This window comes from Thamnophis sirtalis, unplaced genomic scaffold (assembly GCF_051295495.1).
Source record: "Thamnophis sirtalis isolate CommonGarterSnake01/CBP01778 unplaced genomic scaffold, rThaSir2_p1.2 scaffold_4, whole genome shotgun sequence".
Taxonomy (NCBI): domain Eukaryota; kingdom Metazoa; phylum Chordata; class Lepidosauria; order Squamata; family Natricidae; genus Thamnophis; species Thamnophis sirtalis.
The window spans coordinates 4627872-4643427 of NW_028261384.1; the positions used below are offsets into that span (position 1 = coordinate 4627872).

General features: G+C 47.9%; 1 protein-coding gene across 1 annotated transcript in view; it reads right to left on the reverse strand.

Annotated features, from left to right (window-relative positions):
• OBSCN (obscurin, cytoskeletal calmodulin and titin-interacting RhoGEF) overlaps positions 1-15556 on the reverse strand; it is a 243002-nt gene that overhangs the window by 3714 nt on the left and 223732 nt on the right. The window contains exons 111-115 of the mRNA XM_087712229.1: positions 15216-15386; positions 12967-13048; positions 8556-8795; positions 6471-6694; positions 5851-5926 (exon numbers count right to left, since the gene is read on the reverse strand). Of these exons, the coding sequence (XP_087568355.1) occupies positions 5851-5926; positions 6471-6694; positions 8556-8795; positions 12967-13048; positions 15216-15386 (793 nt within the window). The remainder of the gene's footprint in view (positions 1-5850; positions 5927-6470; positions 6695-8555; positions 8796-12966; positions 13049-15215; positions 15387-15556) is intronic.

Sequence of the window (15556 nt, forward strand, 5' to 3'; positions counted from 1 at the left end):
GGGAGGGGGAGGGGGAGGAAGAAAAAGAGGAGGAAGACTGTGAGGTCCTTGGTGCTCTCTGAGCTTGATTGTTTCATGACCTTAACTAGGAAACATCATCAGCCACCCAGACCCTACTTTTTGCTACACCTCTGGCAGTCCAGACCCAACATCCTTGGCAGTCCCCTTAACCACCTAGACTCCTGGGACCTTTCGACCTTATCAGAGGGGGGAAAATGCCACCCTCCCCCCCTCTGTATACCCTCAGTGGATTGGAGCTGGGCTCTTAACTATTTTGTCAACTAATTGCCATAGGAAGGGAGAGGAGCGGAGTACCTCTCCCCCCCCCCTTCTCACATTGTTTCATCCTAGATTTGCGCAATTTTAGTCTCCGCATTTTTATGAATGAGGTGTGAATGATGTGACTGTTGTTGTATGTGCCCACTTTTTAACCCCTATTATTGTTGTAAATTTTTTGTGTTTTAAATTGTTAGTGGGGAGTGAATGGCTCTGTGATTGTGTATGCCTGAGTAGGCTGGGGCCTTATTCAGGTACCCTCTGTGCTGAGTGCTTTGCAGAAGTATCAGGGGGGCCTGGGCCAATCCCAGCCTCAGGATGTTTGATTCGAAGGGCCTGCCGGAGCATGCGGGGGTTATGGGGGTGGGTAGAGGGACCACGGACACGGGAGTGGGCCGGAGCATTACGGTCTTAACAGGGAGGGGCAGATACAGCGGGGGCTTTAGGGCAGGCCATTACCGGGGAAGGAGGGCTCGCTATGTCACAGAGATCCCTCCTTCCGGCCCTATGAGTCCCACTCCAAGGCCAGATGGTGTGAGTAATCAGGACCCTGGTCTCAGGCTGCTGTCGCTAAATGCCAGGTCTGTAGTTCATAAGGCTCCTCTCGTTCGGGACTTAATTTTAGACGAGAGGGCAGACCTGGCATGTATTACTGAAACCTGGCTGGGCCCGGAGGGAGGAGTCCCCCTCATAGAGATGTGCCCAGAGGGATTTCAGGTGCTTCATCAGCTGCGGGCCCAGTAAAGGGGTGGGGGTGTGGCCATTGTTATCCGAGAGTCTTTAGCACCTCGTAGGATCCCTGCTCCAGAGCTTGTCGGGTGTGAGTCCCTGCTGGTGAAGTTGGACCTCAAGGGTCAAGTGGGTTTGCTACTAACGTACCTGCCTCCCAACAGCGTTGCAGCAGCCCTCCCCTCGCTCCTCGAGTCAGTAGCTGAGCTGGCAGTTGAGTTCCCCAGGCTTATGGTTCTGGGGGATTTCAATTTGCCTTCGCTCGGTGAACACTCTGATGGAGCGCAGGAGTTCATGGATTCCATGACAACCATGGGCTTGACCCAAGTAATCCAGGGCCCAACCCACTTGGCGGGTCACATGCTCGACCTCGTATTTCTCTCGAAGCAGTGGAGTTGTGATCTTGGTCTGAGGGGTAGTGAGACCTTACCCTTGTCATGGTCGGACCACTACCTACTGAGGCTTGACTTTCGGAGACCAAACCCCCACTGTAGGGAGGAGGAACCGACCAGGTGGTTCCGCCCCAGGCGACTTATGGACCCTTTGGGGTTCCAGACGGAGCTTGGGGTCATTCCTGATACTCTCGCCCGCAATCCGGCGGAGACTCTGATTGCCACTTGGAACTCGGCGGCGACGGAGTCTCTTAACCGGATTGCGCCTCTACGGCCGCTCCGAGGCAGTGGATCCAGGAGGGCCCCTTGGTTTACTGAGGAACTCCGGGAGATGAAGCGCCAAAACAGACGCCTAAAGCACCAATGGAGATCCAGTAAATCCGCATCGAACCGAGCACTCCTAACATCCTGCATCAGAGAGTACATCCGGGCAATCAGGATGTCAAAAAGAACTTATATTGCCACTCTGATTGCTTCTGCTGAGTCGCGCCCAGCCGCCCTGTTCAGGATAATCCGTTCCCTCCTAAACAGGAGGGATACGGGCGATCCTTTGCAGGGCAGGGCTGAGGAGTACGTCCAGTTCCTCGCGGATAAAGTTGCTCGGTTTCGGGCAGACCTGGACTCCAATCCTGCAGAACCAGCTGAGGCACTAAGGGATAATCTGGTAGGTCATCGCTGGATTGATTTTCAAGCTGTTACCCCTGAGGATGTGGACAAGGCCATGAGAGCTGTAGGTGCCTCCACATGTGTACTGGACCTGTGCCCCTCCTGGCTGGTTGTTAACAACAGGGAGGTGACACGGGGCTGGATCCAGGCGATTGTTGCCGCCTCCCTACGGGAGGGGGTCTTTCCCCCCGCTTTAAAGGCGGAGGTGGTGAGACCCCTCCTGAAGAAACCATCTTTGGATCCAGCCGTTCTTAACAACTATCGTCCAGTCTCCAACCTCCCCTTTGTGGGGAAGGTTGTTGAGAAGGTGGTGGCCTTTCAGCTCCAGCGGTCCTTGGAGGAAGCCAGTTATCTTGATCCATTCCAGTCAGGCTTCAGGGCTGGCTACAGCACAGAAACCGCTTTGGTCGCATTGACTGATGATCTCTGGAGAGCCAAGGATGGAGGCCACGCCTCCATCCTGGTACTCCTTGACCTCTCAGCGGCTTTCGATACCATCGACCATGGTATCCTTCTGCGACGACTGCGGGAGGTGGGGGTGGGAGGCACTGTCTTACGGTGGTTCTCCCCTTACCTCTCGGACAGGTCGCAGTCGGTGTTAGTCGGAGGGCAGAGATCGACCCCTAGGCCCCTAACGTATGGGGTGCCGCAGGGTTCGGTCCTGTCCCCCCTCCTTTTCAATATCTACATGAAACCGCTGGGCAAGATCATCCGACGGCACGGGATAAAATACCACCAGTATGCGGACGATACACAGTTGTATCTGTCCGCCCCGTGCCAACTCAATGAAGCGATGGACGTGATGAGCCAGGGCCTTGAAGCGGTTAGAGACTGGATGGGGGTTAACAAGCTTGTACTCAATCCAGATAAGACCGAGTGGCTGCTGTGCTTCCCTCCCACTAATTGGCCAAGTGTTCCATCTCTCAGGCTGGGGGGTCAAATAATACGCCCCTCAGACAGGGTCCGCAACTTGGGAGTCCTCCTGGACCCACAGCTGACTTTTGAACATCATTTGTCAGCTGTGACCAGGGGGGCATTTGCCCAGGTTCGCCTGGTGCACCAGTTGCGTCCCTACCTGAACCGGGAGGCTCTCACAACAGTCACTCGTGCCCTTGTGACCTCTAGGCTGGAGTACTGCAATGTGCTCTACATGGGGCTGCCCTTGAAGAGTATTCGGAGACTTCAGCTGGTCTAGAATGCAGCCGCGCGAGCGATCGTGGGTGCACCCCGTTTCACCCACGTAACACCTATCCTCCGCGAGCTGCACTGGCTGCCTGTTGGTCTACGGGTGCGCTTCAAGGTGCTAGTTGTCACCTACAAAGCCCTTCATGGTATTGGATCTGGGTACTTGAGAGACAGCCTACTGCCAATTACCTCCACTAGGCCAATAAGATCCCATAGATTAGGCCTCCTCCGAATTCCATCAGCCGGCCAATGTCGACTGGCAACTACCCGGAGGAGAGCCTTCTCGGTGGCTGCTCTGACCCTCTGGAACGATCTCCCCGTGGAGATTCGTACCCTCACCACCCTCCAGACCTTCCGCACAGCCCTCAGAATCTGGCTATCCCGACAGGCCTGGGGCTAGAGACTTCAACCCCACTCGAATAGTATGACTGTTGCGCTTTTAATGGTGTATTGTCTCTATGGATTGTGAGCCGCCCTGAGTCCCCCCAGGGAAAAGGGCGGCATACAAATAAAGCAATTCAATTCAATCAGTGCTAGAAGGGAAAGATATTTCATGTCCACATAGGTAATATAATCAGTTTGAGGTGGTGGGAGTTTGCTTCTGACAGTGTTGATAGGTTGTGGGTCTTCTTTCTTTCTTTCTTTCTTTCTTTCTTTCTTTCTTTCTTTCTTTCTTTCTTCCTTCCTTCCTTCCTTCCTTCCTTCCTTCCTTCCTTCCTTTCTTGGCAGTCCCTTGATTGGGTAATGTTTTCTCCTTAGCTGGTTCTCTGGTGCTAATCCCTGTTTATCCTGTTTTCTCTTTCTGTGGAGTCCTTTGAACTCTCTGAGTTTCGTGGTTTTCTTGCAGATGTTTCAAGACCCAACTAGGTGACTTCATTAGTGGTAGAAGCAAGGGAGTGCTACAGTCCCTTTTCACAATGATGATATTACTGGGGAGGATTATGAAACGTCTGCCAGAAAATAATCAAGCTGAAGGACTCCCCCTCAATCCTACCCTTCCCCATGGTCACCCAGAGGAATCTTCCTAGAGATTATCTTGCAGTCATCAATGATCTATTTGTTTTAGGTCTTCAGTTGGTGACCTACGAGGCCCCTTCCAACTCTGTTAATCTGAGGTGGCAGGAGAGCCAATCAAATCTACCTTGAAGAGCCTCTACCAAGATTTTCAATCATCCAGGTCATGGTTGGTGCTTTTTCACCCAAAGGCAACTGGATTTTCTTGGTTTGGGAAAAACATTTCGCTTCTCCTCCAAGAAGCTTCTTCAGTTCTTCGATTCCTTCACATTTTCACTGAAGAAGCTTCTTGGAGGAGAAGCAAGGAGAAGCATTCCCTGCCACCTTTCAGAAAGGATCACTGCAAAGGCTGTGATAAAATTTAATTGAAAGTCATGCCTGTGAAGTTGCATTTAGTAAGATCAGAGGCATGCTAATTATGGGCAAACCCAGCTTCTTCCACCTCTGTCCATTTGTGGGTAATGTCGTACATCGGCTTCGTTTTAATTAATACATTTGTAGCCTACTTTTCACAGGCACCTGAGATGGCATGTTGTGTGGCATTCCCTAGTCCTATCCCTCCCCCTTATAACACCCCCCCCCCCCGAAATGGCAGAAATTAATCCCAAGCAGGTCTTAAGGTTGAAGGGGCACTGGAACATGCAAGCCCCCCATTCCTATTTGAAGACCATCCCCACAAGATCACCAGGCTCTTGGGCCGAGAGAAGTGGGTGGTGGTGGCCCCAAGTCCTCCCAGAAGCTTCTTTGGCTGGTGCAAGACAGAAACTTGGTCTCTCTCCTCTTACTCCAGCATCTTCTCCACTCCACAACCCCAGTAGAGATTCGGGGAAAGACGCTTGTTTGTAAATAAATAACTTTGCAAGTTCTCTGTAAAAATTAGAAGACACGGTTCAGAGAGATGTGCCTTTTATAGCTCTAGGCAATCCTGCTAGATTTGGGACCTCAATGGAAAAGGCCCACCTGAAAAACAAATGTGTGTATGTGTTTGTGTGTGTGTGTGTGTGCGTGTGTGTGTGTAAGAGGGAGGGAGGGAGAGGGAGAGGGAGAGGGGGAGAGGGGGAGAGAGAGAGAGAGAGAGAGATAGGGAGGGAGAGAGAGATACTTCCAGTTAGCTTTGGATTCCTGGAACTAAGAACTAATCCCTGGAGTTTTCTGGGCAAGGTTTTTTCAGAAATGTTTTACCATTGTCGTCTTCCTAGCGATGAAAGAAAATGGCTAGCTGAAGATCACACAGTTGGTTTCATACCTGAGGTGGGACTAGAACTCACTGTCTCCTGGTGATTGGCCCAAAATCACCCAACCTGCTTTCCTGCCTAAGACAGGACTAGAACTTCCCATCTCCTTGTGATTGGCCCAAGGTCATCCATCCAGCTGGCTTTCGTGGCTAAGCCGGGACTTGAACCCACGTTCACTTCCTCTCTAGCCTGGTGCCTTAACCACTGAACGAAACCCACCTCTACCGTACATCCCATCCAGTGATATGAGGGATTCTGTCGTCTGCAGAAGATTGGAGGAGGAGAAGACTTCTAGGGCCACCTCAACTTTGAAGGTTCTGTGATTTTCTCAAGGGAAGCTGAGGTCAACTTACATGATGAAAGCCGTCACGCCAATCGCCCAGATGTCCGTCTGCGGGAGGGCTCCCTTCTCTGACAGGAGTTCTGAAGCTAAAAATGCACACTTGTGTCAGGAAAGTGTCCCGCCATAACATCCAGATGCATCAGATTCAGAGAGATTTGCAAAATTAAATTTTCTGCAAAAATCTGATGTGTAAAACGGTTTTGTTTGTTTATTTGTTTCTCCACATTTCTGAATTGCTCCCTCCCTCCCTCTGTATAAATGTGGGTTCATTGGTGCTCTCTGTGGTAGTTTACTTGCAGATGTTTCATTACCAAAGTAGGTAACATCATCAGTGCTATGAGTGGGAGTCGCTATTTATATTTGTTGCTTCTTGGTAGTTCCCTAATTAGACTGTTGTTTACTATTCAATTGTTTCTCAAACAGGCCAACAATAAACAACACTCTCCATCGATCCATCCATCCTCCTACTTACTTACCTAATTAGCTATACTTATCATCTCTTTCATATCTATGTAAATGTGTATGTAAATGTGTGCCTTCTATAAATTTGAAATATACACCCCCGCAAACACAAACATATTTTCCTTTATCTCTCTGCTCGTGTTGCCAAATGCTTATGTGGAGACTCACCCATGGTTTCTACATAATCCGTGCAACCATCCACGGTAATGACTTGGTCGGGCGTGTAGAACCGGGCGTTGCCGAAGTCCAGAAGTTTCAACAGGTTGGGCTCAACAATCACCATGTTTTCAGACCGCAGATCCAGGTGCAGGATGCCCTGCTTGTGAAGGTACTCGACGGCACTGAGAATCTGCCACAGGTAATCCCTGACCTGCACCTCTGAGTAAGAAGGCCTGGGAAAGAGAAGGAGCTTAAAAGCACAAACGAAGTCAGAGGTTTCCCTAAGATTCCACTCAGCCCAGTGATGTGAAGAAATTCAGACTGAATGGATAGGTTTGCCCCGGTTCGCCCGACATGGTAGTGGAATTAAGAGCTGGGTTGCAGAACCGGCAGCGACCCAGGCCTGCCACGCCCCTGAACCGGATCCCTCACCGCTGCTGGGCCACTGCCATTTTGGATTTTACTGACTGCGCATGCGCAGTTCACTGTAAATTGTTCTTGCGCATGCACGAAGAACAATTGACATCGAATAGTGCATGCGCGCCAGGGGTGAGTTCGAGCAGTCACTACTGCCGGTTCGCTTGTGGGCGCTGCACATGCGCACGCTCGATACGTGCTGTGGAAATACTTCTGTGCATGCGCAGAAGCAAAAAACAAGATAGGCGCCACCAGGAGGACCGGTTTGAGGGCATCACAGGCCTGGTTGCTGCCAGTTCTAGCAACCCAGGCTGTCAAACCACTACCGGTTTGCCCAAACTGAACCGGTCCGAAGTGGTAGGAACCCACCTCTGATACACACACAGAGCGGTTTGGAGCTGGTAGTAAAACTGGCAGCAACCCACCCCTGGACCAGATGCAGGCAGTCAGAATCAGAATCAGCCACAACTGAGCCCCAAATTTCCATTACTAAGTGAGACAGCCATTAAGTGAGTTTGGTCCCATTTTACAACCTTTCTTGCCATGGAAGTTAAGTGAATCACCGCAGTCAGTAGCGGGATTGTTAAGCGAATCTGGTTTCTGCATTGACTTCGATTGTCAGAAGGTCGTTAAAGGGGATCACGTGATCACGGGACACTGTGACCCTCATAAATACATGCCAATTATCAAGCATCATCTGAATTTTGATCACATGGCCAAGGGGAAGCTGCTACGGTTGTAAGTGTGGAAAACGGTCATTTTTTTTCAGTGCCATTGTAACTTTGGAGGGTCACTGAGCAAACGGTTGTAAATCAAGGACTGCCTGTATTGCTGAAATAGTCATAAGTGCAAGGACTGTACAAAGTTTTTTTTTTTTAGCACCGTCATAACTTCAAAAGGTTTTTAAATGCACGTTCATAAATTGAGGACTGGCTGTAGGTTGGTCAAATAGAAAGAAATATAGCTACTGTGTTTTTTTGGAGTATGATACACACTCCCCCCCCCCAAAGGAGGCTGAAAATTTGGGTGTATCTTATACTCCGAATGCAGCTTTTTCGAAGCGTTTTTTCAGCCCTAGTGAGATGCCCACAAGTGAAGTCGCTTCACTTGTTAGCACCTCATTAGGGCTGAAAAAAAGCCTCAAATGTTTTTACTGCAGCATACTCTTTGAAAAATTTCCCGGTTCCTTCCAGCTAGGAGAAGCCAAGGACAATTTAAAGGCTGCCTTAAGAGGTACTACTTTTGTCCAGTTTCTATTTTTGGGAGATAATCCCCTCAAGGTCAAGGCAGAGAGTTTCTGTGACTAAGTGATTTCTATTCTTTGGGAGATAATCCCTTTAAGGGCAAGGCAGGGATTTTTTTCCTATCTGCTATCTGGAGTTTCTCAATGGTTTCCTCCAGGCAAGTGCTGGGCTGGTTTGTTGATTCAGCTTTGTTGCATTTCTACTAAATGTTAAGTGCTTTTGGCTGAATGCCCAGACTTCTAGTTAAGTTTATTAAGAGTTTTGGGGAAAGAGAAAAAGTGGCAAAAAGTGTCATTTTATTATACTATTGTGTTTGCTTGTTTTTCTTGTGTTATGGGAATAAAAATTAATATCTGGTAGGCAGAATTCCCACCCCTATTTTCCTCCCCAAAAGCGAAGGTGTGTCTTATACTCTGAAAAATATGATATTTACCTTCCAGCTAAGGCATGAAGCAGCTCGGGCCCCACACAGAGTTCGACAATCAGCACAAGGTGGCGTGGACTCACATAGGCACCCTGCAGTTGCCCTACGTTTGTGTGGTGTAGTTTCCTTAGGATCTGGTATTCCTGTAGGATGGCGTCTTTCTCTTCCAGCTGATACGGGATGATTTTGGCAGCCAATGGATTCCCGCTGAATTTTTCCCGGCATTGTTTGATGATGCTGAAGCGGCCCCTGAAAAAAGAGAACCCAAACATCACTGGGGGGGGTTGGGTTCAAAAAGAGACCGGACAACCTTTTGACCAGAATGGTATAAGATCTCCTGCTCAAGCGGGGGGTTGGACTAGATGACCTCCGAGGTCCCTTCCAACCCTATGATTCTATGAGGTCTTTCACTCCTAAAATCCTAAGAATTTTTGGATTAAATGGGATTATTTTGGGGGATTAAATTGGGATTGGCATGTGCAGAAAATGGTGCCAAATATAACACTACTACAGGTGGTCCTTGACTTACAACCATTCGTTTAGTGACCAGTTTAGTGGCACTGAAAAAAGTGACTTATGGCCATTTTACAAAATCTTGACATCTCAGCATCCCCCACTCCCCAATCACATGATCAAAATTTGGATGCTTAGAAACTGGTTCATATTTATGACGGTTGCAGTGTCCCACGGTCCCATGGTCCCACGGTCCCCTTTTGCAACCTTCTGACAGTCAACGGGGGTACCAGATTCATTTAACAACCATGTTACTAATTCAACAACTGTAATGATTCGTTTAACAACTGGGGCAGGAAAGGTTGTAAAACAAAGCAAGATTTGCTTTGGAACCTTGCTTAGGAACAGAAATGTTGGGTTCAATCGTGGTCGTAACTCAAGGACTACCTGTATTGCGTGAGCTAAATTGGCTACTGAAATCTCCGGGTGCAATTCGAAGTAGTGATTGTCACCTTTAAAGCCCTAATGTGATGTGGGATTGACTTACCTGTAGGACAGCCGTTTTCTCTACCTGTTGAATTGGATCCTGCTTGTTGGGTCATGGGGGCAGATGCTGTCAGCCAAAGAACGTTGCTTGTCGGGAACTCGAAGACCTCGTCTTACGACCACAATTAAGCCCAAACTTTCTGCTGCTCAACCAGGCAGTTGTTAAGTGAGTTTTGCTCTATTTTACCACCTTTCATGCCAACGTGGTTAAACGAATCACTGCAGTTTCATGGTTGTTAAGCGGATCTTCTTCAACCTTCCCACGTTGACTTTGCTTGTCAGAAAGCCGCTAAAGGGGATATCGCATGACCCCCCCCCCCAGGACACTGCAACCGTCATAAGTACATGCCAGTTGCCAAGCATCTGAATTTTGATCACATGACCACAGGGATGGTGCAATGGTCATAAGTGTGAAAAACATAAGTCTCTTTTTTCAGTGCGGTTGCAACTTAGAACGGCCCCTAAACAAATGGTTGCAATTCGAGGACTGCCTGCCAATAACTGAAGCTTCAGAACTGATCTGGCTCTTTCTTTAATGTCTTTCTCTCGCCTTTCTCTTGCACAATGGTGACTCATCTGTTGTGCAGAATTTTCAGAATGTATGTCTGGGTGTTCACTTCCAGCCCAGGCCAGATGTGCAACTGCCTGCTGCCAATTACCTCCCACAGACCCATTAGATCTCACAGGGTTGGCCTCCTCCGGGTGCCATCTACCAGCCAATGCCACCTGGCTATTACCCGGGGAGGGCCTTCTCTGTGGCAGCTCCGGGCCTCTGGAACGAACTCCCCGCAGGGATTCGGACCCTCACCTCTCTCCAGGCCTTCCGAAAAGCCGTCAAAACCTGGCTTTGCCGGCAGGCCTGGGGGTGATGAGTTCCCCTCCCCTCTCGACATGTATGGTTGTGCGACTGTTGTCTACTTTTATTATTTGTATTTCGTCTTTTATGTTCCCCTTTTTCCCCCTTGAATTGTTCGCCGCCCTGAGTCCTCCCGGAGAAGGGCGGCATGCAAATAATAAAATACATACATACAATGCATACATGTTATTGAAAGTACTTTCAGCTGCCATGGACGCTCCCTGGAAAAAGTTTGGAAAAGTTTCTGTTTCATTGCGTTACTCTCGCCCACGTTTTCTGTGGCTGCTGAGCTTCTGCCAACATACAAGTGCTGTGTTCCTTTCTGTGTTTTGGAAAATCACATTCTCGCTTTGGGTTTAGGCACACAACCACACACACACACCCAAATAGAACTATGGTGTCCCTATGTAATTATCCTAAAAACAACATTAAAGATTTGAATTGGTTTCTCTCTCTCTCTCTCTCTCTCTCTCTCTCTCTCTCTCTCTCTCTCTCTCTCTCTCACACACACACACACACACACACACACACACACACACACACAGATCTATATTTACCCCTCTCTTTAAAAATGCTGCTAATAGGATCAATTTACAATTCCCTTTAAAAAATATTATCCTTCTTTCTTCTGCAAACTGTTTCTTTTCAGCCAAGCCGGCTCTTTTCCTCTTAAGCTTAAAAGAATTAACAGGATGGAAAAATAGGATTTTTTTTTTAAAAAAAGCATTCCATTATTTGATTCATTTCCAAACAAATAGGATGATCCAAATTAAGGCCATCAGAGTTCCCAGTATTTCATTCTCTGTTTATTCTTTGGGAACTTTGCTAGCCAGGCAGATTGATCGGCCAAAGGCCGGACCTTGAAAAAAGGTGGTGGGGGAATGTCTCTTTATATCAAATTATTGCTGCAACACATGCAAGAAGAGGGGCATTGAGGGCCTTAAATTAAGGACATTTCAGAAAGGTTTTTGGTTGGGAAGCCACCCAGAGTCGCTGAGAATGAGTGGGCAGCCATATAAGTGAAAGGAAGGAAGGAAGGAAGGAAGGGAGAGAGGGAGGGATGAAGGAAAGAAAGAAAAAGAAAGAATAAAGAAAGAAAGAAAGAAAGAAAGAGAAAAGAGAAAGAAAGAATAAAGAGAGAAAGAAAGAAAGAAAAGGAGGAGGGAGGGGGAGGAAAGGAAGGAAGGAAGAAAAGAAGGAGGAGGAGGGAGGAAAGAAAGGAAGGAAGGAAAGAAAGAAAAAAGGAAGAAATGAAGGAGGAGGGAGGGAGAGAAGAAAGAAAGAAAGAAAGAAAGAAGGAAGGAAGGAAGGAAGGAAGGAAGGAAGGAAGGATGGATGGATGGATGGATGGATGGATGGATGGATGGATGGATGGTGTACAGGTAGTCCTTGACATACAACAATTTGTTTAGTGACCATTCAATGTTAAAAGGGAACTGAAAAGTGACATGACCACTTTTCACATTTACGACTGTTGCCAGATCTGTGTGGTGATGTGATTAAGGTGACCAGATTTTCAGATTGGTAAAGAGGGACACCATTGACCGGGGGGGGGGGGGGGTTGATTAAAAAGTTTATATTTTGTCAAAAGGTCACCCCAGGACACTGAAACCATCATAAATACGAATCTGTTGCCAAACAAAATTTTGATCACGTGACCATGAGGATGCTGCAACGGTCACTAAGTGTGAAAAATGGTCGCAACGGTCGCTAAGTGTGAAAAATGGTCATCAGTCACTTTTTTCAATGCCATTGTAACTTTGGTCACTAAATGTTTTCCCCCTCCTCAAGACTCCTCACTTCTTCCTTCATTCCTCTTGCTTATCTACCTTCACCTTATCTGTCTTCTGCTCTTTCCCTCTCTTCCTTCCTTTCTCCTTCCATCCTCTCTTCTTTCCTCACTCACTCCCTTCCTCCTTTTTTCTCTTCCTTCCTCCTTCCATTCTTTCAGCTTCATTTCTTTTGCCTATCTACCTTCTCTGTCTTTCTGCTCTTTCCATTTCTCTCTTCCTCTTCGCTTCTGTTCCTTCCTCCTTCCCTCCTTTCCTATTTCTTCCTTCTTCCTTCTGGAGTCCAGGCCAATCCAATCAGTGAGCGGCAGGCTGGGCTGGCTTAAATTTGTAGGATAGAACGAAACGATGAGCCAGTCCAGCGAGCTAGCAGCTGATGGGCGGGGAAGCGAGGGAGCTGCCAGCGCCCAAAAAAGCATGTTTTTTTAAGAATGGCGCGGGACGCGGGAAAATTTATGAAAAGGCGTGCCTGTCCCACCAAATGCGGGACGTCTGGTCACCCTAGGTGTGATCAAAATTCAGATGCTTGGCAACTGACTAATTTTTAGGACAATCCCACCTTTTGCAAAAAGGTGATCATCTTTTTGCAAACTTCTGTCAAGCAAAGTTGATGGGGACTCCAGATTCACTTAACAACTGCAGTGATTCAACTTAATAATTTTGGCAAGAAAGGTTGTAAAATGGGGCGCAACTCCTTTAACAAAGGTCTCACTTAGCAGCAGAAATTTTGGGCTCAGTTGTGGTCATACGTCAGGGACCACCTGGATATGCGTACCTTTTAATCTCGGTCTGGAAGGCATAGGTCTGGTGTGTTGGTGGAGCTGACATCCGATTCTCTTCCTCCTGAGCTTGAAATGCTGAAAGAGGGCAGGAAGAAAGGACAAATTCTAAATTAAAACATGGTTATCGTGTGCAGTAGATAAAGTTCTCTAAACATAACACCAACCTTCTGACGCTAAAGTTAGTTTCCCAGGAGGGAGGAGTCCCAGGACTCTGGCTGGGCAGCCCAGAGTCTCCATCACTCACAATAATCCTGATTTTATTACAATTATTATACTTAACCCTAATCCTTTTGCATTGCGTGTTGGGCCTTTGGATTATACAGGTAGGTCGTTCTCAATTTACAAACTATTCGTTTAAGGACCATTCGAAGACACAATGGCACTTAAAAAAGGGACATATGACCGCTTTTCACACTTATGACCGTTGCGGCATGCCCGCGAGGATCAAAATTCAGATGGTTGGCAGCTGACTCATATTTATGACGACTGCAGTGGCCTGGGGTCACCTGATCAACTTTTGTGGCTTTCTGACAAGCAATGGGAAGAACCATCTGACTAACTTAACAACTGCAGTGACGCACTTAACAACCGGGACAAGAAAGGTCATAAACTGGGGGGGGGGATTCACTTGACTAATGTTTCACTTAGCAACAGAAATTTTGGGCTCAATTGTGGTCGTAAGTCAAGAACTACCTGTAGTTAATCTCCTCCAAGAACTCCAGTTTTTCCTGGGGCTTGAGGAAGCATCTAACTTTGATCCAGATCAAGAAACAAAATGGTAGGTTGTCTGGGCAATACATTCTCCTTGGTGAATTCAGATGCAAGTCAGCCTTATTGCTAAGAGCAGTGGCATATAAATGTAACAATAAATGTATAATAATTTTTTTTTAAACAAGTCAGTGTTAAAATTCACTTTGGAGAAAATGAATCTGAGGATGGTTGTTTTCCTGTAGACGTTTCATGACCCAGTTAGGGAACAATATCAATGCTAGAAGGGAGTGGGGTTTGTAGAATGGAGGAGGAGGACTATGGACTATCTTTATTGACCCTCTGAGTTTGGCTCTTTCCATGACCCGATTAGGTTACAGCTCAATACTAAAAGAGAGGTGGGTGTTGTGGGGAGGAGGAGAAGGAGGAGAAGAGTTGGTGCTGTCAGAATTTGGTTGTTGCCTTGCAGATGTTCCATTCATTCACTGAAGATATTACTTAGTTTGGTAATGAGTTGAGCCCCAAACTCAGAGAGAAGCAAGCATCACACAGAAAGAGAAACCCAGATAAGCATGGATTAACACCAGACAAACAATCAAGCAGTAAAAAAAATACCCTAATCAAGGAATTGTCTAGGGCCATGATGGCAAACTGATGGCCACAGGTACCACAGGGGACAGACAGAACCTTCTCTGCAGGCACGCAAGCTGACACACAGCTGAGCTCCACTGTGCATGCGCACACACCACCTGCCAGCCAGCTGCTTATTGAGTCCCTGCCATGCATGCACAGGGCAGGGAGCATGCAGGAGATGCATACGCATGCGCAGGGTGCACATGTGTGCCATGCACAAATGCATGGGGTTGGGGAGCATGGGGGGGTCACATGCGCATGTGAGGGATCGTGCACACATGCGTGGGGACTGGGGTGCATCAGGGGTCACATGTGTGAGGGGGTGGGTGGAGCTCAGGGGTCACATGTGTGAGGGGGTGGGTGGAGCTCAGGGGTCACATGTGCATGTGCAGGGCGCATTCTTTGGAAAGGGAAGCATGTGGGTGGTCATGTGTGCATGTGCGGGCTTGGTGCAGGTGGCAGAGTGGTTGCGTGCACATGCACGGGGGCAGGACACATGGGAGGGTCACACGAGTGGTGCATGGGGGGGTCACGTGTGAACAATGTCATGTGTGTGCGCACTTTTGGCAGGCGACGACAGAAAGTTTAGCTATCTTATAATGATAAGAATGCACATGTACGAATGGATTTGAAAGGGGGAAAACATTTTTTTACAAAAAGAAAGGTTAGCTATCACTGACCTGGGGGGGCGCGGGGGAACCCAGACTCCCAGCAATGGTGCCAGGATAAGCCACTCCATCTATAAAGGGAGCAAATGCCCACACTCCCTGACACTCATGACATTATCTAGTTGGGTCACGAAACGCCTGCAAGAAATCCACCAAACTCAGAGAGCACGAAGGGCCCCTCGTTCCAACCCTGGGCTCCAGATATTGCCTCCCTCAATTGGGAAAATGAATACCTGCTTGATCTTCTTCACCAATTTTCACTTTGGGAGTTGGGTAGCTGTATGGACCCACGCCGGCCGGGCTCACGCAGGCAATGCGAAAGGAGTAGACCAAACCCCGAGGAAGGTGCTCCACCGTGTAACAGCAATCCTGGATGTCACTGACCAGGGTTTTCCACTCTCCATCTTGGGAAGAAGAGAAAAGAGGAGGAAAACGATTCATATTTAACAATGAATTAATAAAAAATATTAATAAAGCAGGAAGATGGTGAGTTCTGGTCCCACTTTGGTCTCGAAAGTCAGCTGGATGTAGGCGATACAGGTAGTCCTCAACTTACAACTATTTAGTGGCCATT